This window comes from Malurus melanocephalus, unplaced genomic scaffold (genome assembly GCF_030028575.1).
Source record: "Malurus melanocephalus ecotype Western Australia unplaced genomic scaffold, MMel_1.1 scaffold_278, whole genome shotgun sequence".
NCBI classification, from domain to species: Eukaryota; Metazoa; Chordata; class Aves; order Passeriformes; family Maluridae; genus Malurus; species Malurus melanocephalus.
The window spans coordinates 436,659-464,466 of record NW_026623510.1 but is presented as its reverse complement, the minus strand read 5'-3'; the positions used below and the strand labels follow the sequence as shown (position 1 = coordinate 464,466).

General features: G+C 53.6%; 2 protein-coding genes across 6 annotated transcripts in view; both read left to right on the top strand.

The window, feature by feature from the left end:
- Positions 1–2,462: 2,462 nt before the first annotated feature.
- Positions 2,463–6,868, top strand: GINS3 (GINS complex subunit 3). Its single transcript, XM_057376341.1, has 3 exons — positions 2,463–2,669; positions 3,136–3,369; positions 5,930–6,868. The coding sequence occupies exons 1-3, from the start codon at positions 2,496–2,498 to the stop codon at positions 6,158–6,160; spliced, it is 639 nt and encodes a 212-aa protein (XP_057232324.1). The 5' UTR covers positions 2,463–2,495; the 3' UTR covers positions 6,161–6,868.
- A 10,398-nt stretch (positions 6,869–17,266) lies between these two features.
- Positions 17,267–27,808, top strand: part of NDRG4 (NDRG family member 4) — a 19,469-nt gene continuing 8,927 nt past the window's right edge. Inside the window, exons 1-3 of one of the 5 annotated variants that reach the window (XM_057376338.1) lie at positions 17,267–17,371; positions 20,845–20,945; positions 22,175–22,219. In XM_057376338.1, the coding sequence (XP_057232321.1) occupies positions 17,335–17,371; positions 20,845–20,945; positions 22,175–22,219 (183 nt within the window). In that variant the 5' untranslated portion in view covers positions 17,267–17,334. Of the gene's footprint in view, positions 17,372–20,844; positions 20,946–22,174; positions 22,220–25,859; positions 25,993–27,808 lie in introns of those variants that run through there. The other 4 variants (XM_057376339.1, XM_057376340.1, XM_057376336.1 and 1 more) reach the window with 4 other exon arrangements.

Below are 27,808 nucleotides of genomic sequence, written 5' to 3'. Positions count from 1 at the left end.
CACTTTCATATTTAGCAGGGAGATTTGTTTCCTAAACCTCATTAAGCAGGGAATATTTTTACTAATCCAATTCAGCAAATTATAATTTTATCAGAACTGTCCTTTAGAAAGAGCTTTCAGAAATTGCCCTGCAATTCATCTGGAAAATGCGCACAAATAGAGGGATTTATTTTCCAAACAGAGACTTAATCTCTCATTTAAAAAAAAAAAACCAAAAAAACCACAAAAAACCAATACAGGACAATAGCTAGTGTTGCTAAATTTAACAWAGTGTCTGTTTCTATGCCATAGATAAAAATTCAGCATCTTTCAAGATRTGACCTTTACATTAAATCTCTCTTCAGGAGCATGCATTGCCCTTACAKCTGCTGTCAGTATTGAATGTACCTGACTAAATGGGAAAGGGGATGCTCTGCAATCAGCAGTGTGTGGGCGTCACACTGACAAACACACATGGGTACATTTCTTCTGCTCGCTCAGCTCACAAAATCTCTCCATTTCTTTGTTGGCTGGATTTTTATAGCACAGACTGCCATGGTACCCAAGGGACGTGGAAATGACAGAAGCACATCATCCTGAGGTCTCAGCCCACACTGCCTGTACTTTATTTTTCTTAGTATGAAATAAAACAGCACAAGATTTAATAAACTGGTTCGAATTTTATTATTTTGCATGGGTCTGACTTTGATGAAGATKTTAAAAGTACCAGCTTGAGAATTAATGATGACAAAACATTAATAAATCACAGTGGGTCCAGCTTGAGGAAATGGCAGCAGGAAGAATGCTGAGGTCGTAAGAATTAAAAGATGATTAAAGATGCATTGGGTTACGCCTTAGTCATGGACTGAAAATGTCATTAAAAAAAATCATCAAACCCCCTATAAATAACGCCGTGATTATTTCTTGGGGAAATTGYCTGGTATTTCAACTGTGCTCAATTGTTTATTTTCCTTCCTCAATAGAGCAAAGACTGAAATATTTACTAGATTATTTAAATGTTATTTTATRCACCACTGTCTGCAGAAAAAGTAATGTTTTCAGCATATACAGCTCAGGAAACAGTAAGAAAAATTTAATCTGATGAAAAATGAACTACTTTTGAAACAACAAAATAGGTAGGTATGGAGCAAAAAGCAAAGCACAAGGTCAGACTCTAAAATGAAGTAAAATTCTGATCAAAATGGGATATAACCACTGCTTCTATCCTTATACAACCAAACCTAGAATTTAGCACRGGGTATTTGATTCTGCCATCAAAATATGACTTCATTATTCATTTTACAGCACTAAAATAAATTACTTTGGGATGTAGCCTCCCCTTGAAACCCAAGGTATACACAGTTTATTAGCACTGCCTTATGCCTAYTCAGCACAGCCACATCCATCAGCCCGATCATGTGCTCTGCAGGATGACCCACGTCCTTAATTGCCAAGGAGAAACACAGACACGGGCAGTATTTGCTTGGCTTTCCAGAAACCATCTGGTAGGTACGGATGGAGGCGTTTAAGCTGCAGGGAAACATCTCCGCCTTTGAACAGTCGTTCTGAGGGGCCGACCCTGCGCTGGGGCAGCAGCATCAGCGCTGCGGGGCTCAGGGTGACAATGCCAGCCCGAGCTGTGCCCAGCCGGCCCGGCTGTAAGCAGAGATCTCCGGAATGGTTTGGGTCGGGAGGGACTTTAGAGCCCATCCATTTCCAACCCCCTGCCATGGGGGAACGCCTTCACCAGACCAGGCTGCTCCAAGCCCCGTCCAACCTGGCCTTGGACACTTAGAGGGATGGGGCAGCCACAGCTTCACTGGGCAACCTGTGCCAGGGCCTCACCGCGCTCACAGCCAGGAACTGCCCCGCAACGCCCAAAGTCAGGGGGAATCTATCCCGCTGCTTGTCCTGTCCTGCTGCGCCTCCAAAATCCCCCTTTCCCGGAGCTCGGGCTGGTGTGCAGGACACTGCCCGGCGGTGGGGCAGGCGCGGTGCCGGTACCGATCCCTTTCCCATTCCCCCTCAGCCCCGGTGCCGGCACGGAACCCATTCCCCCCTCAGCCCCGGTGCCGGTACCGTTCCCATTCCCCCTCAGCCCCGGTGCCGGCACTGATCCCTCTCCCTTTCCCATTTCCCCTTCAGCCCCGGTGCCGGTACTGATCCCTTTCCCATCACCCCTCAGCCCCGGTGCCGGCACCGATCCCTTTCCCATTCCCCCTCAGGGGCCCAGTGCCGGCACCGATCCCGTTCCCATTCCCCCTCAGCCCCGGTGCCGGCACCGATCCCTTTCCTATTCCCCCTCAGCCCCGGTGCCGGTACCGATCCCATTCCCCCTTCAGCCCCGGTGCCGGCACCGATCCATTTCCCATTCCCCCTCAGCTTCGTTCCCGGCACCGATCCCGTTCCCCCTCAGGGACACTGCACGGGCGGGGCCGGGTCCGGGGCGTGCCCGGCTCATGCGCGGTGCCGGCGGCGGGCGGTGCCTCACGGGCTGGCGGGAGCCGGGCCCGGCCATGTCCGACGCGTATTTCCCGGTGGGGCCCGGGCTGGGCATGGAGGAGAATTTCCTCTCGCTGGACGACATCCTGATGTCGCAGGAGAAGGTGCCGGGCCGCGCCGCGAGCGCGCTGCCGCGCCTGGCCGTGATGCTGGGGCAGGGCGCCGGCAGCGCCGAGTCCGTCCCGGAGGTAACGGGGGAGGGGACACGGGATCGCGGCTCCCGGGAGGGGACGGGGCGCGGGGGGCTCTGTCCCGGAGCCGCCGCATCCCCCACACCTCCTGTCGCGCCTCCCAGGCCGCCCTCTGTTCGTGGTCACTGCATTGATGCTCCCGGCTACTTTCTCAAAAGTTGTTTATGCTTTTGTCATAKGCACTTTGCCTGTCTTTTTTTTCCCCTCTTGCTGTTTCATAATATGACAATTATTCAACCACAGATCCTCAACAAAAAGTCTGCTTTCTAAGTGTTGTGCTAATAACGCCACTAAAAAGTGGTTTATGTGGAAAAAAAAGGTGTCTGGTTTATTTTGTTCTGAAAACAAAATTGACTTTCTGTAATGCTGGATATTCATTAATAAAGTTCACTCTCTGTCTTTGGGCCTGCTTCATGTGTAGTGTCAKGGCAAGGATAACTTTTGGCTTCTCTCGTTCCTCCAGGGATCGAAGCTGGAAATGCCACTGTGGCTTGCTAAAGGGCTGCACGACAGCAAAAGGAGAATCATCTCTGTGGAACTGCCGAAGATTTACAGGGAAGCCTGGAGGACGGTGTTCAGTGCTGATGCCAATGTGGTTGATCTGCATAAAATGGGGCCCTACTACTATGGATTTGGCTCACAGCTCCTGAATTTYGAGAATCCAGAGAATCCTGAGATAGCTCAGACTATCCTGCAGGCAAGTATCTGAACTAGGTCTTGAAATTTGGGTTTGCATTTTTCTGTCATCTTTTCGTTCCCAGCTGCTCAGCAGTCTTCAGGAAAAATATCCTGGTTGAATCCAAATGACTTCTGGATTGAATATGGATGACTCTTGGCAACTGCACAGGCTAGTGCTGGAAGCCTCCAGTGTGCRTCCAGGAGTGTAATTTTAACTTGGCGTTTCCACACTGTAAATAGGATATTWCAGAAAATCCTGTAAAACAGGATGAGAGGAGATGTAAGATGATTTAATTGTGCTTGTACTGCAAGGCACAATTATTTCACCCTTATTGTTTCAATTTTTCTACCCTGTTTTTAAATCTCTAACTTGGAAACCTCACACTTCTCTGGGCGGTCTCTTTCAGTGCCTCGCCGGCCTCAGTTTAGGAGGTTTGCTCTCATGTCTGAACCAAARCTCCTTCACAGCAAAACAAGCTCTGTTCTGTTTGTCTCATACAAAGTAAATGCTGAGGACAGATTATTCTCTTCCTTCCTGCAGCAGTCCCAGTTCATTTGATATCTCTCTATGGGTCATRCTTCCTAACCTCTGATTGCCCTTTTTGTTCACTGCTGCTGTCTCTCCAGTGGATCTGCATCCACWGTGCTGTGCCCTGAACAGCATTGCAGTCTCATGCTCAGGACTTRTGCTGATGAAAACAAAAGGATTACTTTGTGAGTTTTGTGTGTCTGTGGTGCTCTTGGCTCATYGTGGTGCAGCATCTGGTTTGTCACGATGCAGTCACATGGATCTGTGTTTGGGTTGCAGTGCACAGGGACATGRTACAGGTTGCATCTGCAAACAAGTAATTTCCTGACTTTGTACAATTTCTGCCATAATGTAAATCTTTCTGATAGTTCTGGGTGAATTATACCCTGTTGTTTTCACACCATCCTTCCAATTTGTCAGGATTGTTATGAATTAAGAGTTCTGCTCCCCAACTTGCYTGTAGTCATCCCTTCTCCTTCTCCTGCATGTTGCTTGCTGACCCAATAATCACAACTTCTATTCCTTTAGAAAGCTCGTTAATTAACATCTCAAACAGTACTTGGTTCCACATAGACCCCAGTGGAACTCCACTCAGTGTGTTCTTCCCTCCTGACAGGAGCTGTGGSTGATGGCTGTCTCTCCTGACCATCTGTGGGTGGTCTGGCTAACTCTAACAAGAATGCCCCACAACAGATACCCCTCCGCTGCTTTTCCTGCGTGTGCGAGGCCTGGCATCCTGCCCTARCAGGAAACCAGGCTGGGCTCTGGGAGTTTGTTCTTGGCAAGTCCATGATGGCTGTTACTCTTTTGTTCTCTTGCAGAAGTTTCTGTATTGSTTCTTCGTTCCAATATGCTTCCAGGAATTGATGCTGATGGATTTATAATTCCCGGCTCTTCCTTTCTCCCTCTCCATATCCCCTTTCTCTTTTAAAAGATAGATGCCATCTTTGTCTGTTTCCGGACTTCATTCTTCTTGAGCTTTTAAACATAACCACTAACAGCTCTGAGGTCTCTCCAGACAGGTCTCTAAGTGGGCTGGGATGATTTTTATTGCATTTTTTTCTTTTCTCTGTGCTTTACATTAAGGCTGATGCAGAGAGGCTTTAAAGTGCTGCTGCTTTCTTGGAGTTGTCCACTGAACATGTGCTTTGTGCATTGAGGAGGTGCCCACACCTTTCCTTGTGTTTTCTCTTTCTGCTAATGGACACCTTAGGAAAAAAAAAGCCACAGTACAACTCATTACTTATTGACAAAAAAAYCAAAGCACTTTGCTTTTAATCTCTTTTTAAAAGCAAGAGGGGAGTTGTGCTGACTTAAAAACACACTCCAAAGTATTCTGGAACTATGAATGGGAAGTGTAACTGTTTGGTGACAAAGTCAAAATGACGGTTATTAATTTATAATATATTTATCCTTTAAGTTCTGTTGATTCTAAAATCAGCTTCTGAAATAAAGCACAGTTTTCAAAGAGTTTTGACCCATTTTTTTCCAATTCCCAAAACAAAGATCGAGAGGAAAATAAAAATTCTTAAATATGTCTTGTTGCCTAGGTTTTCAAAATGCTATTTATAAGTTGTAGATTGGTGTGGTTTTTCACCTTGTTCATGATTAAGTGTTTTTCTAGCATGCTGAGTGCTTTTCAACAGCGGTTTGGTGTAACTTCCAGGACATGCAAAACTTACAGCTTGTTCCTGGGATGAGATTCATTGCTCCTGCTCTAAAGTAACACCACTTGAGAAATGAGATGGAATAGATCATAATTGTGTTGGATCCTGTGGTCTCCTCAAGCCTATTGTGAGGAAGCAGCCAAAATCCAAATCTGTGTTTTGCTTCCCATCCAGTATCAAGCCCTTGCTCTCCTATGCCAGGTGCAAAGTGGTTTTGTCTTTGTAGCCAAGCTTAACAAGTGCTGTGTTAGTTGCAGACCCTTGGCTGGTTGTGAATAGGAACCTAAACCTTTTGGCTTTTCCGTTTTGAAAGCTCAGGCYGCCAGGTTTGAGCTGGGGGTGGCTCTGTGTTACCTGTCAGTGACTCTGTTTGTGTTCCTCAGACGTTCACTGCCCGTTTCCGCCGCATCATGGACTCCTCTCAGAACGCCTACAACGAGGACACGTCAGCGCTGGTGGCTCGGCTGGATGAGCTGGAACGGGCTCTCTTTCAAGTGGGCCAGAAAGGGCTGAATGACTTCCAGTGCTGGGAAAAGGGACAGGCTTCTCAAATCACAGCCTCCAGTCTGGTGCAGAACTATGGGAAAAGGAAGCTCGCAGAAGTGGATGGTTAAAAACCTGAAGAACATGGACTTACAGTGGGGGACACAGAATTACAGTCTGTCTGTTGTAGGAGAGAAAAATGAATCCATTTAGGGAAGGACAGGCTCCCTGTCCATTAATGGGAATTTTTCTCTGTAATTTTGGATTTGACTAGTGAAAATTTTAAAGGCAGAGGGCAAGGATATAAAAAATAGATTACATCACTGAATAGCCTTGCAGCTTACTCATAGCACTCCTGAGGAGTTGCAGCTAAGTRTTTGCTAGGTGGCTGAAAGACTGTGAGAGGATTTTCTAAAAGGGTAATAAATATTAATTATTCTTCSAAATTAATGTTTACAACACCAGATCTGGMAAGAAGTGTAATTTATATRTTTCATCTTGCTCTTCCTGTCCCARCTTCCTGGAAACAACTGTTGATTCCATAAACAGCTGCTTTCAGGTTCCCTGTCTTTAGAGAGCCCCAGTGATGTGGAAAAAACTGTGACACAGCATTAATTTTTTTTTCATTTCTTGTACACTGAGGTGGAACAGGTGCTCTTTCTGAGGCAGGAATGTTTTTCTTTGCTGACTTCTGTACACAGTGCCAGTGCCCTGGAGAGAAATACCTCCTTAAGCCCACAYAGCAAGTGGCTCTGCAGGTCTAGTSCTGCCTTGTCCTCTCTCTCCCTTTTTGGCCCTTGTGACCTTGGTGCTGTGCAATAAAGAATGTTCCTGTTTGATGCCTCTGGCTTTTGTGCTGGATGTGTCTCTGATGGGTKTTTACAAGGAGGAAACAGAAGGCAGCAAAGAGTAAAGTCTGGACCAGATCAAAAGCAGAAACTACAGTGGAAACTGCCCCATTATCCACCTTTGAGATATTTGTTTTTCCATGAGAAATTATTTTGATTTCTAAGTTTGTTTAGTAGAAGGGGCAGAGGAAATGAACTGAGTTTCTTTTCTTCAGATCCATCTCAATGAATCCAGCAAAATTACCCTGGTAAATGTCATCCTTKCCAGTAAGAGTGACTGGATTTGGAACTTGCTGAACAGCACAGTGGTTATCATCCCATGTKGATGCCCTTAAATCTAGATCATCTGAATTCCCATTGAGCTGGAGACAGAAGACATGGTTATCTCTGTAGGGCTTAGCTTCTGCAGCCATCAGGATGGTTGTMCTTTGGAAGCCATATCAGACATCTGACAGGTGCTTCTGTGCCTCTCTGGAAGGTGGACCTTGTGGAGAACCTAAGAAGAGCCAGATCCTGATGACACTGAACCCTTCTGTGGGAATCACTGGGAGATTGAGCAAGATTCAAATCTCAGAGTTGTCACTGGACTTGCAGATGCATCTTAATATTGGATGTTTCAAACGAGACCTTGAGTACAAAAAGCCATTCCTTGGCCAGAGATGTTCAAGCTCAGCCTTTGGAGGTGGTGAGGGGACAATGCTGTGCCTTCACAAAATCTTGGTGCCTCCCCCTCAGCTACACAGAGCCAGCTGTCCTGCCACAGGAGACTAATTGGAAGCCTGCCTGACCAAATGTTTTAAGTACGTGCAGGATGAAATATTGCTGCACTTAATGACTTAATGGCACATAATGGCTTATGCATTTTCATGAAGCTTTTGTCTATTGTCCATTTCTGTATTTTTATCCTGAATAAATATTTTGTAAGGGAATCTTCATAATGTGAAAAGTCTRTTGTTAATTGCCCTGCAGCAGAAAAATCAAATGGAAGAGTCCAGGTCTCTACAAAAGTGTGGCCACAATAGATAATCCCTCTGCTCTTAGAGATAATGTGGYTGGGAGCTAATTTGTGCAGTTGTACCAGTGTAGAAATGGTTCCTGTCTGACTTAGCTCAGGTGGGCACTGGCAGTTTGCACAGGGTCTGGCAGCCAATCAATAAGCTGTTGATTCTATGAATTGCATTTTTAGGAACATGAGATGGATGGAGATGACTCCGTGTTACCTCGACTTTGTTGTAGTGGTGGGTGGAGGTGGGAATTGGCTGTCTGTGTATCCAGATCCTGCTGCTCCAGGCACTGTGGCAAACACTTCATGTACCATGGCAGAGCTGTGTTCAGTGCTGCAAGGAGAGCAACTTGAAGTGCATCTGTGACAAGAAGCATCTTTCAATTGGAAATATTTTACTGAGATGTTTTTGGCTTTGGGATCTAGCTGGTTTATAACCAAAATCATTAGTTCCATGAATTTCTGGCCTGGTTTTGGTGACTATCCAAACTAATTTTCCTGCATTTGTAAGAGCATTTTTCTTCTGTACTGCTGGATGCAAAATTCAAGCAGACGGTTGCTCACTTGCCAACATTTTGTGCACTGCCTTCAGAGGACAGAGAAAAAAAATCTGTGAAACAGTCTTCAATGTCACTAGCTTTTTGTATGTAGGCAATGTCTCTTTTAGTAGCTGTGAATTTAAGAGTTAAAAAATCTGATCCTGTAATTTTAAATTACAGTATTTGGTTAATAAATCTTGGTTAGATTGTTTTTCTGTCCAGAAGTACAARAGTGCTTTTTGTGAACACAACTCTCCTTTTCCATGGCACTGCAGAAAGCTTTAAGTTGGAGGMGTTTGAACTTGGGTATTTTCAGAATGTTACAATAAATCTTCATTACAGAACTACCCGGAAATGGTCTGAAAAGGACTTTTAAGTTTTATTTCTCCYCATGTCCTTCAGCTTTTAAACTGAAGGACTACTGATGTTTATGGTGAAGCACAAGTGTAATGATAGACGCATTTTACAGTATTGCCATGAATGTTTTCATTGCAGTGAAAAAATAGGCAAAATTTGAGCAGCTRCCAGGAGGAGCAGCAACAAAATGTGTTCTGAGAACTGACATACTCTTAACACCACACACCATTATTTTTATGAGAGGAGCACAAGCTTTTCTGAGGATAACAGACTGCCCTGGTGTCATCCTGGTGTCACTCTGTCACATGAGCGTGTAATGGGGGAAGGCTGTGCACACTGCAGCTCAGATCTGATGGCTTTGCTTTGCAAGACCAGCTTTGGAAGCTGAACTCAAGTGGATGTAACATTTTTCTGTGCTTTGTGCTGATGAAGAAATCTAARTCTGAGCTTAAGCCACTGGTTTCATGCTGGTCCCATAACTTTCAGTTGTAGGTAGTGAGGACCCCTACTTGGTCTGTGAGGTCAAACTGGATATCTGACTGACTTTTTCTGTTGCATCTGCCAGGCAAGAGCACAAGTGAGATTCAAATCCGAGTTTAGGTTGTGCTACCTTGTCCTAGATTTGAGCATACATGAAGGGTGGATGTCATGGCTGGCAGTGAAAATGAAGGATCACTGACTGCTGCGGAAGGAGGGAAGTGGTGAGAAAGCTGTGGAATCCAAAGCCCTTCTGTCAAGGAGAAATTTGCCATCCTGTGGGCCCTGGTCACGATGGTGAAAAAGAACCCAGAGGGGGCTTGAGGCAAGGAATGAAAACAAGAAGAGGAGACAGTGTGCTTCCACCTCCCCTGGGCACACTGARTGTGCTTGTTAGGCTTTGTTTCCCAGTGGAAATTGCTCTGGGGAGCCTCTTCCCTGAGGGCTGGCCAGGCTGCACAGAGGCCAGGCTTTGCTGCTTCCTGGGAGCCCCCAGAGCCAACTCCTTGCACTGCCTTGGGGACCAGGAGAGCACCAAGAGCCCCAAAAGCACCAAGAGCMYCAARAGCMCCAAGAGCCCCAAGWGCACTGCRYTGTCACCAGAGMACTCCTCAGCTSRTGTGGAAAATTACAAGGGGCAGCACAGCCCCAAAAAGCCAAGGCATTTGTTCTGGTTTTCCAAACACTTCATTAATGTCATTGACAACACTAGCAGGTTCCTCAGATTAGCGTGCTTCTATTTTTGAAGAGTTATTCCTCGTGGCAGGCTGCCAAGCAGTGCCAGCAGCGTCAGTATCCTTTCTATCTGGATTGGCAGGACACACCGGTTCATTGCCTTTCCTTAGCCTTTGTGAGGACTTGGAGCTGCAGCTCTTTGCAGGGCTCCCTCATACCTTGGGGCAAATGTACCTTCTTTGGGATTCCCAGCTTCTGTGCAAAGCAGAAATCCCCTGTGTTTTAGGACAAAAACCACTTTTCTGCTGCTGGGTTGAGGCAAGGCGCAGGCAGCAGTTGGGTGAGCAGAGTTTGAGGGGTGAGGAGCACAGAGAGACACAGAATAAGGAATTCCAGTTTGCCTGCAGATGAGCTTGAGGAACTACARCCCTAAAGACAGTCCCAGACTTACMCTCCTYGGRTTTCTGGGTGTCTAGAAATGGGCAGTGGTAAGGAGATGTCTCCTGAGGGTCGTGATGGTGCTGTTCCATCTCTGTGGTGATGTTGTCATACAGAAAAGGGTGGCAAAAGTCAAATAGAGGTTGAAAACCGGACTCTCAGCTTGTGTGGCTTGTAGGACAGGGCTTGTCTCTAGCTGTCCTGTTGGTCCCTAAGAGTCCTGGGCTCTCCTCAAGGAAAGCAGAAGAAGATTGTGACAAACCCTTACAAACCCTTGCTGAACACAAAGCACAATTTTCTCCCTGACTTCAGACCAAGAAGCTGCCAAATGCTTGGGATTTAGTGTGGCTTTTTTTTTTTTTTTTTTTTTTTCTCAGGCATTAGAGCAAAAGTGGAGTGAGGAGGTGGCTGTGGGACTTGGCAGAGATGCACTTGGGAGGAAACAGCAAAGCAGATGCAGAAATCAAAGTACAATCACAGCAGCCCTCAATCACAGTACAATCACAGTGCCCGTTTCTCCTGCTCTGGGACATCCTCAGCAGGGTGGGTGTATCTTTGCAGAAAGGCTCCCAGCATGGATTTAAGATGAGTTTCTTGCCTTCACCTTGCTTACAAATACAAGATTTTTGGGGTTTTGGCTCTTCAGTTGACATCCTGCACCTCCTTTCCTAAGTGCTCTTTGTACGCCTGTGTGGCTGAATGACCCTTTCATGGCTGGGGTGAGGAAACAAGCCATGCACAGGCCCTGGGCAGCACTAACAAACCAACTGTGAGTCACACCTTTTGCAAAGTCTGCCAGAGAAAAGTCCTCCCTCCCTTCAGCTGAGCTGGTGGAGACCCAAGGAGCACTGATGGAGTGGAGCCAGGCCTCCTGGGCAGGGCTGTACTCTGTTGCACTGCCCCTGAGCATTTGGGGTCATTCCAAATTTGCTCCAGATCAGCAGGGTTYATTGCAGTCATGGTGGATTTACTAAGCCCTGCCTGGAGGCTGAGCTGTTATTTTTCCTTTCAGTTTGGGCTCTCAGGTGCACAAATGCAGCTCTGTCTGCCCTGCTGGGTCTGTCCCTGCTGATGCAGACAGAATGGGGTGAACAGATCGTGGTCTCCCTGGGTGTCCAGGCTCTGTTCACCCAGCAGTGCTCTGGATTCACACAGCATCCTCCAAGTGAGCCCTCCCAGGGCTGGCAGTGACATTTAGCTGAGTGGTCCCACTCTCATCCCTGGAGCTCTGCTGTGTCCTGGCTGCACCCAGCATCCTGGGGCTTCAGCTGAGTCAACAGGGCAGGAAAAAGGCTCGAGGAAAAGAAAATCACTGCAAATCAGGCCTTGGGAACAGCATCTGCTTTATGGCAGGGACCGTTTTAATCTCCTTAGCAATCGCCTCAATTGTAGAATCAGCAGGATGCTAATTAATTGAGAGGCACTCTGCGACAGCCATTGAGAGATCCCTTCCTGGCTTTCAGTGGAAGCCTTTTGGCTTTGSCATTTGTGCTGGCTGCTCTCCTAGCAGGAGGGTCTGCCCTGGGGCTAAAGCTCTGTGTGGGGTGTCTGACACCAGTCACCCTCTCTGCTGGCCCTGCCTGGGGCTGGGGTGTCCACTCACCCCCTGAAATGATCCCACAGCTTTCAGGAAGCACTGTCCTGGCCTCCCACTCCTGCCAGCAGAGAGGGATGGCTGCAATCCCTGAAGCCCCCYACCCTGCCTCTCTCTGGCCCTTCCAGCCTGGAGCCAGCCCCTCACCTCCACCCTGAAAGCCCACAAACTGATTAAACCCAGCATGTTAATTGGCTGTGACAGCTCATTTTGTTATCTCGCAGTTAGTTATTGATGGCATGCGTGTGACAGGACTCGCAGCAGCGAAGGTCAGAGCCAGGGTGGGCCAGAGCCCCTTGTTTGGTGCAGCCCAGCCCAGCCTGTGGAATGGGGCTCCAGGAGCCCTGCCAGGACCAGCTATGGAGCAGCAGCACGGTCACACAGCCTGCAGCAGCACCAGGGGACATTCTACCCCAGGGGTGTGCAGCACTGACCCAGCAGCACGTGGAGGGTGGAGGAGAAGGGGGTTTGGGTGGRTATCTGTCACCCACTGGTGCAAACCACTCTGTGCAGGGCTGGGTGACACAAGGATTGGGTTTAATGCCCCTGAGCTGGCAAATGCACAGGCCAGCTCTCCCTAAACCAATCTGGGGAATTCATCTTAGTTTTGTCTMAGGCTTCTACAAGGGACAGGGCTAAAAACGGAAGGAGAGGATGAGTGTGCAGGGAGCTGGAGAGTTGAGAGAGGAAGGTTTGTGGTTGYCCAGTGAGCCAGGAGCTGTGGGAGGAAGAGATGAAGAGCTGCCTGAGGTAGTGAGAGGGAAGCATTGTAAAGAGTTAATGTGCTGTCCTGGGACAGCAGTGACCCACCTTTGGCTAGCCCTCTGCCCCTCTCCCAGCATCTGTTGGGTCCATGGCCCCAGCACAGTGCAACAAGAGAGTGCATTAGTGAGAAGTGGGATGAAATCGTTAGGATTGATGGATCCCCTCAGAGCTAGAGGTATTGATCAGCTGAGGGTCAAGGAGAAGGTCAGGGGCAGAGCTGGTGGGGTGGAGGCAAGGGGAGATGGGTGTTTGGCTGCTCCTGTGAAGGTTTTCTTCACCAGCAAGGAGGARGGACTGCAGGTGGCTGCACTGGTGGGGACTGGGCAACCGTGGAAACTCTGAGAACAGAAGTTGAGTGTTCCCAATGTATCACCCTCCCCCTAAAGCATCACAGCAGCTTGCAGCTAGAGAGGTGAGCCCTTGGAAATGGCATTATTCCATCTTCCCAGGGAAGGTGAGAGTGGGCAGCTTTGCTGAGCTGTGATAGGTGTCGTGCAGTTGGAAATGCTGATTAATGCTGCCTTTGAGAACGTGCCAGTCTCTGGCCTCTGAGGAGAGAGCCCCYGCTGTCTGTGCTCTGTCTCACGCCCATCAACCTGCTAAACACACACATGCCGTCACTCTGAGCACCCGGCTTGCCTCTGCTGACAGGGGTTTATTTAAAGCCCGGCTTGGCTCTGAACAGGCGCCGTGGCAGGAGCAGCACAGCGAGCCTGGGCACTGCTGCTGCCGGCTCCTGGGGCTGCGAGGAGGCAGGAAGGGACCGAGGGGGCTGCTCCGGACAGATGGGCACARAATTGCCCCTCCCAGAGAGGTGTCTCCTGGTGGTGGGCAGCTCGCCAGACCCACAAAGTGAGTGCCTAAATTGAGGTCAGAGTTGAGCAGCTTCATTGCGAGGAGGAGTTGAAGGCAGCGCTCTGCTGCACACACGCTGCAGGCACACWGCACTCCAGGGCTAGGAACCTTGCTCTGGAAATCAACTTTACTCCGACATGCTCAGCTGCTCAGTGCAGCTGATGGACCCAGACCTTCAGTAGCAGGCAGAGGTGCCTGTGCAGAGGCAGCTTTGGAAATGGCTGARGGTGAAACCCCCAGGGCTGCCTTGTTCCTGGCCCCAGTGCAGCTTAGCCATGGGAATTTTTCTTGGCTGGTTGCTGGTCTTTTTTTCTTTTTTTTTTTTTTCTCCTTGCTTTTGGACAAAATCATCCCATTGCCCTGAGACAGAGGGGCTGTGAGCACCGGGAGGAACAGGGCTCGGAGGAGCAGCCCTGCTGAACTGGAGGGCAGCTTGGGCAGCAAAACAGGGGGGACTCAGGGTCTGAATGAACAGAGGAACTTGAATGGAGCCCAGCCCTATTAGAGGGACATAGCAGAACATCTCGTTAGGGCAGAGCTCACAGCCAGGATGGAAAATTACTGGTAGCCCCGTGCTTGGAGGGCAGGAGGCAGCCGGGGGGGCCGGGCAGCTGGCCAGCCCCAGCACATGCTTTGTGGGGCACACAGGGCACAGCTCTGCCCTGTGCCAGGTCACGGAGCCTGTGCTCCCAGCCCGGGCTTGTGAGCTGTGCTSTGGGGAGAGGATGCTGAGCTCCCTGCAGGATTGCACCTCCCAGGCAGCTTCTGTGGAATGTGTGGTGTCAGGCTGTGGAGCAGCAGGGCTGGCCCCTGCCTGTCCCTGTCCCTGTCCCCGTTCCTGTCCCTGTTCCTGTCCCTGTCCACAGCCAAGCCCTGAGTTCATGCACAGTGCAGCCCTGCCTTGCTCTGCATGAATCCCGGCAGTTCTGGGGGGACYAACCCATCCTGGCACCAATCTGGGAGCTCTGGGCAGGGTTTGAGGTGTCTCTTTTGAGGCACCCGAGATTGAATTGCCCTGCTGTCATTCTGGCTCTGATTATTTTGGAGGCAGCGAGGTGTGGGCCTTTTGCTGCCCTGCAGATGTAAGGCTGGGGGTGTAAGATTGTGCCTGCCCTAGGGGTGGGATGTCCAGCTGAGATGGAMTGCAGGATGGGCCCATCACCAACAGCTGGTGCTCCAGCACTGCTRCCTCAAGCTCAAGCCACCCCTCACTATGGTCAAGGCTCCAGCATGTGATTCCATGCCCATGGAGCAGCTCTACGTGGGAAACACCGTTTCTTCAGCACCAGCACATCCCCACAGCCACCAAAGTCACACTCTCACTGCTTTGTATGCACTGCTGGGAAATGGCTCCTGAGCATTTTTGAAAATAGGTCTCTGGGATATGTCTCACTAACTGCTAATTCTTGTTTCTCTCTCTTTAGAACAGCTTGACTAAAACAAGCCCATCCAGGGTCCAGGGCTGAGCAAGGCAGAACCACCAGCCACTGGCTCCAAACCATGTCTTTATTTAAGGGCAAGAATAAAAACATCACACTCACGCACAATTGAAGCTAAATTTAGCTGTGACTCCTCTGCACATCRTCACTGGACTGCCTGTGCCTCGGGGTGGTACCCAATCCCCGTGGAGCCCTTCRATACGGGCACATCGATCGCGCCAGTCCCCAGCCAGCACATCTGCCCCAGGCTGCTTCTCCTCCTCCCCAAAATCAGCCCTGTGTGCAGTGCAGGATGCAGCCTGAAGCTGTCAATCCCTGCCCTGCCTTGGAGCTTGGATTCAGGCCTCTGCTTCCTGTGCTGGCCACCTCTACGTCCCTCTCTGCTGATGGCAGCTGTGTGCTCCATCCACCACCAGCTGTCCTTCATGGGACAGATCCTTGTGGCACTGCCAGCACTGGGAAGGGTGGCCAAGGGGTGCAGAGCTACCTGCAGCAGGGTTAGGGGTCCCAGCTCACCTCTGCCAGGTCRAGATGGCACCATTACAACAGGAGTTTTGCTGGAAACAAAGCAAATTCCAGGGTCATGCTGGAACATTTTTGTTGCAGTYTTATGGTCCCTGCCTTTTTCATGAAATCTTTCCGGGTTTCTTCCAGAGAGAGGGGAAATTAAAGGTCCCCTCTAGTTCTGCCACCTCCCTCATGCCATCAAAGGCATCAATAGGTTCAGAAGTTCTGGCCCCTCTGCCTCTCTACTTGCAGGTGTCATTGCTGAGAAGACAAATCCTAAGCATGAAAAATCATTTATTCCCATAGAAATCCCAGGCAACTGAAGGAGGAGGAGGTTTAAATGTGAACAATGTCAAGAAGATCAGAACCAACACTATCTCATCCCTGATCAGTTCAGAGAAAACCCCCTGGCTGCTGGACTCATAGAAGAGGGGGGAAGGCAGTGCTGGAGGTAGGGAAGATCTGACCCCATTGAAGTGCTAGGTGAGGGGCTGGCTCCTAGCTGAGGGATTTAAAGGTCCCTGATATCATGGGCTTTTCCTGCCTTTGAAGTAAGAAGGCGAATGCAGCCTGGATGCAGAGCTCGTGGTGACTCAGCGGATAGGTTGAAATCAGCTGAAATCTGGTTGCCATCCAAAAAGCCTGGGACAAGCTGTTAAAATGGATGTACTGGGGAGAGAGATGAAAGTCAGTACGAACAGACATTTCTCCAGCCCCAGTGTGCACGGGGTCATCATGACCCTAGTCATGGCCTCCACTCCTGGGTGACCCTTCATGACCATCACCATCTGCATTCCCTGACAGCCCCAGACCTTTATGGCCCTGCTGTGGGGACCCTCATTGCACAGGTCCTCCTTATCCTGGAACCACCTGGCAACCCTGATTGTGACCATCCAGTGCTCAGGGGAACCTGCATTCCTGTGCCCCAGAGGACCCTCAGGTCCCCTGTCATCCGTGTTTCCTGTTCCTGGATATTCCGAAGCCCTTTATCCGTCCTGGCCCCACTCTCCAGCACTCCCTACATCCCTTGGCCACAATGGCTGTGTTCCAGGTGTCATTGTTGTGCACAGGTTCCCTCTTGTCCCAGATCCTCCTCGAGCACCTTGATTATCACCTTCCCCCACTCTCATGCCTGACCCCTTGTGCATGGTCCATTTCTGGGCTCCCACTGTTCCCTGTTTGTGGGTCTCCATGGCCACAGTGACCTGTTGGACCTATTGGCCATCATGCTCCCACTCTGGAACCTGCACGGTTCCCTCAGGGTGAGGTGTGCCGGTCCCCGGCAGCTTCCAACCCCCGTGTAACCGCACAGTCCCAGCGCTCCATCCCCCGTGTAACCCCGCACTCCCCAGCGCTCCATCCCCCGTGTAACCCCGCACTCCCCAGCGCTCCATCCCCCGTGTAACCCCGGAGCGCTCCATTCCCCGTGGAACCCCGCACTCCCCAGCGCTCCATCCCCCGTGTAACCCCGCACTCCCCAGCGCTCTATCCCCCGTGTAACCCCGCAGCGCTCCATCCCCCGTGTAACCCCGTAGCCTCCATCTCCCGTTCGCTCCCGCCTCCCCCAGCGCCGTTGTTCTCCCGGTGCCCCCGTTCCCCATCCCGGCCCCGTCCCTCCCCTCCGGCCCCGGCGAGGGGAGGATCCGGCCGGCGGGGCCGTGCCCAGCCCAGCCCCTGCGCCGCCCCGCGCACCCGGCACCGGCTCCGTTCCCCCCGGCACCGGCACCGGCTCCGCTCGCTCCCCCCGGCCCCGGGGCCGCCGCCGCCCGCTCGCAGCCCGCCCCGCCCGCCGGGATCGCCGCCCCGCTATGAAGGTGCTCCGGCACAAGATCGAGCTCCTGACAGGTACGGCCCGGCCGCCCGTGCTGTGAACGGGGGGTGCGGGGCGAGGAGGGGCGATGGGTGATAGGGCCGGGGTTTGAGACCCTGCAGCCCCCGCCTGGGAGATGGAGCTGCCCGCACCCCCGCCCCGCCGGCCGYGCTCCCGCAGGTGTGGGCTGGGGATGGGTCCTTTTCTCCCTTGCTGCGGCGGGGAGAGCCCAGCCCTGGGGGAAGGGGGGACGGAGCCGGCAGCCTCTCGGCAAGGGGGGCCGCCCAGCAGACAGCCGGGGGGTGGGGGTGCCCGGGGATTGCTGGAGCATCCCTGCGGTGCCTCCCTGCTCCTCAGCCAGCCTCTCCCGGGAGTCTCSCCGCTGCCCCGACGAATGCGCTGGGCTGGGAAGGACGCTGCTCATAGCAACAGCCACMGCGAGACAGCCTGAGCCCCGACAAAGCCCCTGCTGCCACCGCCACCCCCAGACCCTGCGCTGCTCTGCCCCKGCCCCGGCGGCACCGCTCCCCCGGTGTGGCTCTCGCCGTGTGGCTGCCCAGTCCCGTGTCCGTCAGCCGGACCTCACTGTCCGGCCGCTGTGTGGGGGTGCTGGGGTGCAGAGCTGTGCCCCTCGCGGGGACAGAGCAGGCTGGGGGTGTTCCTGCCGCACCGGTGGGGCGGGATGTGGCCCAGGCTGTGTCACACYGGGCTTTTCCTTCACCCCATCGCGGCTCCCCCGGGGGCAACGCTGTGGGCGCACGTCCGAGGCTCAGACTGAGCTGCAAGTTCCCTTCCTCCCTCTGCCAGCCTCGCTGAAGGCTGCCTTGGCTCCGCTGCCTGGCAGGGGCCAGCTCTCACTTCTCCCGATTTGTCTGCCTGTTGGTTGCACGCTGCTCAGTCAGCCCSAAGCGTCCGTGCCAACATCCTGTGGGTGCCACATCCGAGCCAGGGCAGGACGCAGGTACCGCTGCAGGGACTACTGTGACAGGGAGGGGATCCCTGCCTTGGCACCAAACACGCTGCCGAGTGTGAAATGGAGCGCTTGTGGTCATGAAGTAATAATAATAATAATAATAATAATAATAATAATAATAATAATAATAATAATAATARTGTTGCTACAAGCTGGTTCTCCTCCAGCATGCCAGCCAGCAGTGGGCTGCAGATCCCTGGGGAAGGTAAGCCAATGTGGCTGTTCTTGTCCCCAGCTATAGACACAGTGCCAGGGCCCTGGTGAGGCAGAGCATTAGTCCCAGACAGAGCACTTATGTCCTGCTGGGCTTGTGACTGATTGGGAATTAGGGAACAGACACATCCCAGCCGTGCCTAGGAAACTGGCACCACACTGGGAAGGCAGAGGGGGAGCAGAGAGGGGTTTGTTCGRGGTGGCACCCTGGGAATGGGTGCTTGGGGACATTGGGGTGAGCTGGAAGAAAAATGGCTTATTGCTGGACATGTTACCCTAGCACAGGGTAGCAGAGCACTCAGGGAATGTGGCAGCATGGCTGTGACCCTGCTGATGGTCTGTGGCACCCCTGGGACTCCCTGACTTACTGATCTCTCCTCCATCCCTGCACTCAGCMCCACTTTAGGAGACCATCCATCCCATGCTGGGGATGCTGGTTGGTGCAGGGCTTTACCAYGTCCCTYCCCMRSCMRSYTTYCCCCCACCACGCAAGCAAGGTCACRGGGCCTTTCCTCCTCRCTCAGCCACCCTCCCTCCCATATTAGCTGCAGGCTGTAATTAATAAAGGCATTCACCATACACTAAGTGCTGTTCCCAGCCACCCTGGGGCCACACGGTGGCTYGGTGTGCTCAGCGCGGGACGCTCCTGCTCTCTTCCAGACCCAGCTATCGGTGAGGCTGATTTTTCTGCTGTTTTTTCCCCCTGGGGTTGTGGGGTTGCTGGGTTGGTGGCTCTGCAGGCTGTGTCGGCTCGGCTGTGCTGGTGGGCTGCAGGCCAGGGCTGTCCCCATGCTCAAAGCCATTTCCTCAGCAGCAGCAGCCCAGCCTGGAGCATTGTGCCCCTCGCTTGTGCCTCTCCATGGGGCTGGTGGCACCTCTTGACACTCCTGGCCTGGTGGGACCCTCTGTGCAGGGGGTGACATGGAGACTCCTGTGCTGGGTGCCCTGGGAATCTCGAGAGGCTTCGCAGGGGTGTTTCTCCCTCCAAACAGCTCTGGATTGTTGGATGGCTCCCAAGGAGCAAGGCAAAGTGCCGTGTCTGCAGAAAGCAGGCAGGTGGCACAGCCTGCTTGAGTTTTGAAAGGCAAACCCGGTCAGAGGAGCAAAACCCGGCTTTGGAGGGGAGCTAAYGACCAGCTCCTGTATTCCTGGTGGCATTGCAATGCTCGTGGCATTTCTTGGCCTTTCCACATTGTCAGCCCGGGCTGATCTAGGTTTGGAGGTGRACAAAGTGTGAAGCAGGCTCGGTCRAGGCTGTGGGGATGGGTCCGTGTCTGCTGGTCTGTGTCTGCTGGTGGTTTTGGGTACAGCCCAAACCACCCCTGTTGTATCTGGGGAGACTGCACAGTGGGGGACAGCTGAGATGGGTGGGATCAGTGCTGGCTCATTTGGAGAAGCAACAACTTCTCCAAAKGCTTGGGCTTGTGGAAAGGGTGAAAAGAGAGGCTGCAAAGGCAGTGCCTGAGGTGTGGATCCTGCCTGAGTGCAGATAATTCCCTTAYACTGGGCCACATCCCATTAAAACACCGGGGAGCCTGGATTGTTCCCTGTGTCCTCATGTGTTTTACCTTCTACGTGCAACCAGCTGCTGATCTCCTTGCTCTCTTTTGCTCTCTGAGCTGGGTTTGTGCCTGGGGCTGTTTTTGGAGATGTCAGTGTTGGTTGGGGTCAGCAGCTCCTGRTCTCACACCGCTGCCAAGCGACAGCTCCATGAAGTCTGTCCCTCCAAGTGTGGGGCAGAGGCACCGAGTGACCAGCACCTGATTCACGGCAAGGAGAAGACTTTGGGAGCAAAGGCTTCGCATTTGGATTTCTCCCATCATTGCTATACAAACTTCTGTCCGTCTCTCTGCTCTCTTTCTGCTTGGAACATCCCTCTGCCTCCCAGCATGGCTGAGAAACATCACCCCTCATTCTGGCTGTCCCCATCTGCAGCCTAAAACTGGCCAAAAAGTTGGATTTTCCATCTTAGACCGATGCTGTAAGCTGGGAAGGGAATTTGGATGTTCTTGCTCTGGACTGGGTGCTTACTGAGGTGACCAGCACGGACACATGAGGTTGGTCCCTCAGTTTGGCCCAAGATCATGCCCTGGAGACAGGTTTGTCCTTAACTGGGAGAACTGGCCCTGGGTAGGAGCTGGGAGCTGAGGCAGARGGGCTCCCTGCAGCCCCTGCTCAAGCTGAAGCACCAAGTCCCCACACTAGATGGGTGGAGTGAGGCTCATTTGGGTCCCATCCCTGTGTGAGGGAGACCCACGAGGCTCCAGAGGGCAAAGAGGAGTGAGGCAGGACCTGCCCTGACATCTCCYTTGCCCTGGGCAGGGCTGCTGCTGCAGGAGATGACCATGGCAGGGCTGCACGAGCTGCGCTTCACCGAGGAGAAGCCGCTGCTGCGGGGACAGGACACCGAGCTGGTGAGTTTGGTGAGCTCTGCCTCCTGCCTGTGGGGCACCGGGATGCACGGCAGGAGCTTGGGAGGGCTTGTGTGCTGGTTTTGGGCATGTGGGTGGTTCTCTGCGTGCGTGTGCTGGTTTTAGGTGCATATCTGTGTGTGTGTGTGCTGGTTTTGGGTGCACATCTGTGTGTATGCACTGGTTTTGGGTGCACATCTGTGAGTGTGTGCTGGTTTTGGGTGCACATCTGTGTGTATGTGCTGGTTTTGGGTGCACATCTGTGTGTGTGTGCTGGTTTTGGGTGCACATCTGTGAGTGTGTGCTGTTTTGGGTGCACATCTGTGTGCATGTGATGGTTTTGGGTGCACATCTGTGTGCATGTGCTGGTTTTGGGTGTAAATCTGTTGTGAGTGTGCTGGTTCTGGGTGCACATCAGTGTGTGTGCTGGTTTTGGGTGCACATCTGTGTGTATGCACTGGTTTTGGGGGCACATCTGTGTGTGTGTGCTGGTTTTGGGGGCACATCTGTGTGTGTGTGCTGGTTTTGGGGGCACATCTGTGTGTGTGTGATGGTTTTGGGTGGTCCTCTGTGTGCATGTGATGGTTTTGGGTGCACATCTGTGTGCATGTGATGGTTTTGGGTGCACATCTGTGTGTGTGCTGGCTTTGGTGCACATATGTGAGTGTGCTGGTTTTGGGTGTAAATCTGTTGTGTGTGTGCTGGTTTTAGGTGCACATCTGTGTGCGTGTGATGGTTTTGGGTGCACATCTGTGTGAGTGTGCTGGTTTTGGGTGCACATCTGTGTGCGTGTGATGGTTTTGGGTGCACATCTGTGTGTATGAACTGGTTTTGGGTGCACATCTGTGTGTGTGTGATGGTTTTAGGTGCACATCTGTGTGCGTGTGATGGTTTTAGGTGCACATCTGTGTGCATGTACTGCTTTTAGGTGCACATCTGTGTGTGTGTGCTGGTGTCGATGAGCCTGCGTGGCTGAGCACAGGTTTGGTTTGGTGGGATGATGTTTGGTGTGTGTGTGTGTGTGCAGATGTTGCACATCATGCTAACACACGCCTATGCATGTGCACACACGCAGTTAACACACGTGCAGCTGTTGCAGAGGTGTGTGTGTGGTGTGTGTGTGTGCACATGTGTCCCCTGCAGCCCGGGGAGGGGGTGCCTGTGGTGTCAGGGGGCTGTGAGAGTGGGAGGGTGCTGCCAAAGTGAGGGTGTCTGTCCCTAACGGCTCCTTCTCACCCCAGGAGAACTCGGATGTGTTCCTCTCCGCTGTGGACACGGACTGGAAGGTAGGAGCAGCCACGGGAGGTGCTGCCCACCCCTGGGTTTCACAGGGGACAGCAGCTGAGTGCTCTCAGGGGTGTTACTGTCCCCTCCTTCATGTGCCTGGTCAGTGTCTGGACATGGGGCTGCTCATCCATCACGGTCCCTGTCAGGAGGGGATGGGTGATGCTGCCAGGMTCTTTCTCTGTGGCCGGTGGGCACTTGGCCACGGGCTGGGGACAAAACCTTTAAAACAGGCAATCTCTTCCCAGGAAGGCCGAGCTGCTTTTCCAGCCCCTCTGCCATCGCCATGGCAATGGTTTCCCMGGCAATGCCAGCTCCCTGCTTACATAAGGATGTTTGAAAGCCTCTTTCTCTSTTGGAGGGCTGGGGCATTGCCCCCTATGCCACCCACCTCTCCTGGAGAGCAGGGCCCCTCTGCTCCCTTGGCTGGCACCTGCCCATGCTGTCCCTCCATTTCTCCTCTCAGAGGAGCCCCATGACACAGCTCTGGGTCTCCTGGGAGCTCAGCCTGTGCCTGGCTCCCATGCTGGTCAGCATCGCTCTCACACCTCTGCCCAGGCTCATCCTGCCCCAGGCTCCCTCTGTGGACACCAGGCTGGTGGGGAGGGAGGGTAGTGGGGCTGCCAGCTTGCTGCCTGTCCCTCTCCCAGAGCGTTCCCCTCCCAGGGGACAGCAGTGATTGATTTCAGGCTGTTTGCTGCCACTTTGCCAGGGGTGGGACCACTGGGTGGTGCTGGCTGAGCCCCTKCAGGTACGGCCTGAAACAACAGCCTATAAGGACAAAATAAACGTGGATTTCATTCATCCTGGAATAAGGGCAGGGGAGCACAGGTCCCTCTTTTAGCAGTGCCCAGGATTTTGGGGCTGGCCGACTCAGTGTCTGTCACCCAAGCATGTAGGAGGGTGCAGCCAGTCAGGGAGCGAGGCATTTTGGCAGGATGCTGGGTGGTGACTGCTGTGGCTCACAGAGTGGGAGGTATATGATGGCCCTCTTGAAAGCCACAAAATAAYTAAAATGGCMCTCCCCAGCAGCTCCAAAGCTGGTKAAGGGCTGGGCTGGGAGCAGCAGGGTCCATGGGGCTCCTTGCTCTTCTGGCCACTGGAGGGGAAACCAAACCTCCTGGGATCACCAAAGTGAGAGTGAGAAGGAGAGGGAGGYRAGGAGGGCAGGGAGGGGGCAGTGCCAGGCTGCCCAGAGCTCTCAGCAGCACCACAGGCACCAGRATGGCTCAGCTGTGCTGGGGCAGGCCCTGTTTGGCACGCAGGGGATGTTAAGAGCAATGACCCTCCCAGGACAATGGTTGCATGTTTCAGGGGTTGGCTGGTGGTGGCACTGAGCTGTGTCCCTGGTGGAGCCCAAGTGGAGCAGTTCTGGGCAGCAAATGCCACAGGGTTGCACCTCCATGCCCTCAGGACCTAAAAAAGGAACTGGGCAAYGATCAAGGCAGCTTTTCCCAAGCCAGCCAGGCTCTTCGTCCTCTTGGTTCCCCTCCAAGAGCCTCAGGGAAGGGATGGGATGGTTTCCTGGGCTATGCCAAGGCAATCCCCTTCTTTTCCCCACTCTGACTTTTGCAAGTTGGTTCAGTGCAAAGGCTGGGGGCTGCCTGCCATTCCCTGGGGAGATCTTACCCCATTTTCCAGGCTCACCTCCTTGGGACAATTCGGTCCAGCCCCCATCTTTACTCATCACTGTCCCTCTGCTCCTCTCTAGAGCCAGGCACTCGATGGGAAGCTTGGGCCTGGCTGGGGCAGTGGGGGGGACTGGGGAGCCCCCAATGCTGCCACCAGCCAAAATAAAGGTCCTGGGACATCAGCCAAGGTTCAGGAGAGCTGGGGGCGGGTGCCCTGGGACCTGGGTGCCCTGGATCCAGCAGGAGGTCTGGGCCACCTGCCAGGCAAATGGGCTAGTAGCCAAGGGGGTGGCGATCCCATTTGATGCTATTCAAGCAGAGTCAGCCTTGCTCAGCCCTCCCATCTCCCTGCAGCTCTTTTGGATTCATCTTGGCTCTTCCACCCCTTCTTAGCCACTTTCTGTCTTTTTTTGTCCCTCTGCATCTCTTGTTTTTTTCTCGGGGGCTGTGGCTGTCACAGTCTTTGGCTCTACAGGAAGCAGGGCTGGGGCAAGCAAAAATGGCACCTGGAGTGCCAGGAACCACCTGGGAGCTGAGCTTCCCCATCAAATCTTCATTCAGAGATGGGACAAAACAGCAAAGCAAAGCAGCAGAGCAAAGCCTCACTGTTGGAGGCAGGGTGAATGCCATCCCTCTGCCTGTCTGTCCTTCCTCCACGCCCACACCGGGCTGCCCAGCCCTGATTCATTTGTAGGACATGGCTTTTAGTGGGTCTCTGAAGGGCACTGAAGGGACCATGAGGCTCCTTCCCTACCCATCATTGCCCAGAATTGTGCTGGTGATGCCAAGCTGGGCAGGGGCAGGCAGGGTGCAGGGAAAGGGCACTCAGAGACTGCTGGGAGGCTTTTGGGGCTGTGGTGGCATGAGGCCTCATTAAAATCAGGGAAGAAACCATCTGCCTGCACACATGTGCACATGGAATACTCACATGTGTGTGTGTGTGTGTGTGTGTGTGTGTGTGTGTGTGTGTGTGCACAGCATGTGTCAGCCCAGGGTCACAATCCATGCCCTCGGTGCTGCTGGCTCGCCTTTCCTCCTGCTTTATTTACCTGCCACTGGCAATGTCCTGGGACATCCTGGACATCCTGGCCATCCCCTGCGTGCCATCATCCTGCAGCAGGTGGAATCACTGTGCCACTGGGCGAGGTAACACAGGTGTCTGGGCAGCGTTTACAGGTGTACATGTGTGTGCCCTGTGTGCATGTGTGTGCCCTTTGAGCACACACATACACGTACAAGGCTCTGGTGTCCGTGAGCATTGGTGATGACCATGGCATCCATGCTGAGCCCACGGGAGGAGGATGCAGCAGGTGTGCTTTTGGTACACGCGTGACCACTACATACATGTGCAGGAACACGCACTGACACACATGCACACGCACAAGGCCTGGCCCTGGCAGAATGCACAAGCATTTTGTGGGGTGCATGTTGGGGTATGGCATTAATGTTTCCAGTTTTCCCGTTTTTTCCCGGCCCCTGTGTGTCCGTGTCCGTGTCCGTACGTGTTCCTGTGCATGCACACGCGTGGTCACGTGTGGGTGGCACAGCTCGCCTGCCGTGTCCTTCTCCTGTTTTTTAGCCGTGCCCGTGCCCATCTGTGGCCGTGTGTGTGCTGCCCGGGGCCGGAGCGTGGCTGCAGGGCCCTGGCCGGGCTGCAGGCTCATCCGTGTGGTGTTTTTGTGGGGTTTTTGTGGGGCTGGAGCCCGCGGTGCGCAGCGGGCACAGGGAGGGAGCGCTGCCCTGCCCGCGCCGGGATGCGGCTCCAGACAGCCCGCCTGTGCCCGAAAGAGGGAAGATGGAGAAGGTACCGCACGGTGCCAGGCGGTTTTTCTTCATAAACAAGGGTATTTGGGGCCAATTGGAGCATGAATAATTCCCGCGGCAGCCAATGGCTGAGCGCTGGCTCCATCGCGGCGCTCGCCCGCAATGGAGGCCAAACCTGCCGAGGGGGAAGGGAGAGGGAGGGCTTAGCGCAGGGCTGGGGCTCCGCTATAAATCCGGGCGAGGGGCTGAGCCAGCGCAGAGCTTTGCTTCTTCTCGTTCGCTGTGTTACCGTGCCCAGCAGCGGAACCTCCGGCTTGGCCCMCAGCGCCCGAGCATCCCCGGCCGCCCCGCTGCTCACCATGCCCGAGTGCTGGGATGGGGTAGGTACCGCCGTGCCCRTGCTCGCTGCCCTCCCTTCCCGGCTCTTTTGCCCCAGCGTGTCTCTCCTGCTTGCCCGGGCTGGGCCTTTGCACCCAGCAGGGCTCGGTGTGGGTCAGGCAGGTTTTGGGGCAGGGAGGACCCGCTGTTGGGGAGCCCTTCCTGCTCCCAGCCCTGCTGCCGCATCCCTGATGTGCTGCAGGTTTTGGGGACGCATTGTCCTTGAGCGTGTCCTCCCCGAGGCCGGCAGGGATGCTGTGCCGAGGCCGAGGGTGAGCAGTTGTGGGCTGTGGGCTGACTGGGGGCACGCTGCCCCTCGCCCACCCCCTGGGCTGCAGAGGGAGAGGGTCTCTGGTCGTTTGGGAGCGACCCTCGGTTGCTTTCCAGCCTCTGCGGTGATGGCAACACCCRATGGCAACAGGCGGGTGCAGAGGGGTGAGTGAGGTGGGAGCACTGCAGCGGTGAGCAGTGACCCTGGACATGGATGGGCTCTGTCAGACACCCCTGGGTGCTGTGAGCCCCACGCCCCTCCTCGCTGGGGCTGTGGGTTTTCTGTGCCCCTCTCTCCTCGCTGCCTGCATCCCCTGCATCCCGAGCCTCTTCCCCGGCGAGCATCCCTGCGGCAAAGGGCAGGGCCGTGGTACCCAGCGGTGCTGCAGAGGCTGCACCACGGGCAGGATGTGCATGGCTTGGCAGGGGCTGGAGGGCAGGAGGGAGCAGTGCTGAGGGTGGATCTGCTACCTTGGGCACGTGATTTTGGGGTGGGATTGAAAGCTGAGCTGTTGGGGCTGTGATGGGGACCAGGGGCAGGGTGATGGCAAGGAGGCAGCAGGATCAGACCACATGGATTCCGTCTGCTTTGTGACCTTGGGCCAGGCCCTTCCTCTGCCTCAGTCTGTTGTTGCAGAGGGATGTCGCTGCTCATGGACTTCTGCCTGATGCAGCTGCAGGGGCTGRAGGGACAGCTGAGGATGAGGGCTGGGGTCAGGGTGCCCTTGGAAGCCAAGAGATGTCACCACAGAGCCCTGGACCCGCCTTAGGGTGCTGTGCTCCCCCATGGACAGCAGGTCTCAGTGATGGGGGGCCCTGCAGTGAGGAGCCCCTGTTCCTCCCACCCAAGGCCCGTGTCCTTCAGAGTCCTTGGTGGCGCGTAACCYGCGTGAGCATCCACGTACCTGCTCCCCTCCCATCAGCCCATCCCTGGGGCTGCCAGTGCCAGCAGCGAGGATGCTTGGGCACCCTGTGATGCTTGGGCTCCCTGCCATCATCCCCTGCCCTGCCTGCCCTGCTCAGGATGCTCCTGCACCCACCAGATCCGGCCTGGAGCTCGCTGCTGGCAGACTGCTGGCAGTCTTGGGCATCTGGAGGGGACCTCTGGTGCCTCGTCCTTGGAGACACCTGAGCTCAGTTTCCTTTGCTGGCTGGGAACAAGGGCCAGGGTGTCAAGGCTGGAGCCCTCCTAGGCCGGGAAACTGAGGCACGGGGTAGTTTTCATCTCTTTGTGGGGGCACTGCCATGTCAGACAGGGGGTTTAAAGTTACTTTATCTGTAATTTTGGGACCTGGTTGCAGTGTTTCCTRGAGTGCCATCCAGGGTCTGACCTCTGCCTATTTGTCCCAGATACAGCAAATCTGCACCCAACTGGGCCATGCTGTGAATCCTGTTACCAAAATTTCCTCAGTCTCAACCCCTTGAAGATCTCTCCTGTCTGGTGGTCCATCTGTCCCATTCACTTATCCTCCTCTCTCAAGCCCTCTTGGATCCATCCCTTGATACCATCCTGTGATCCCATCCCATGACACACATGTCCAATCTTAA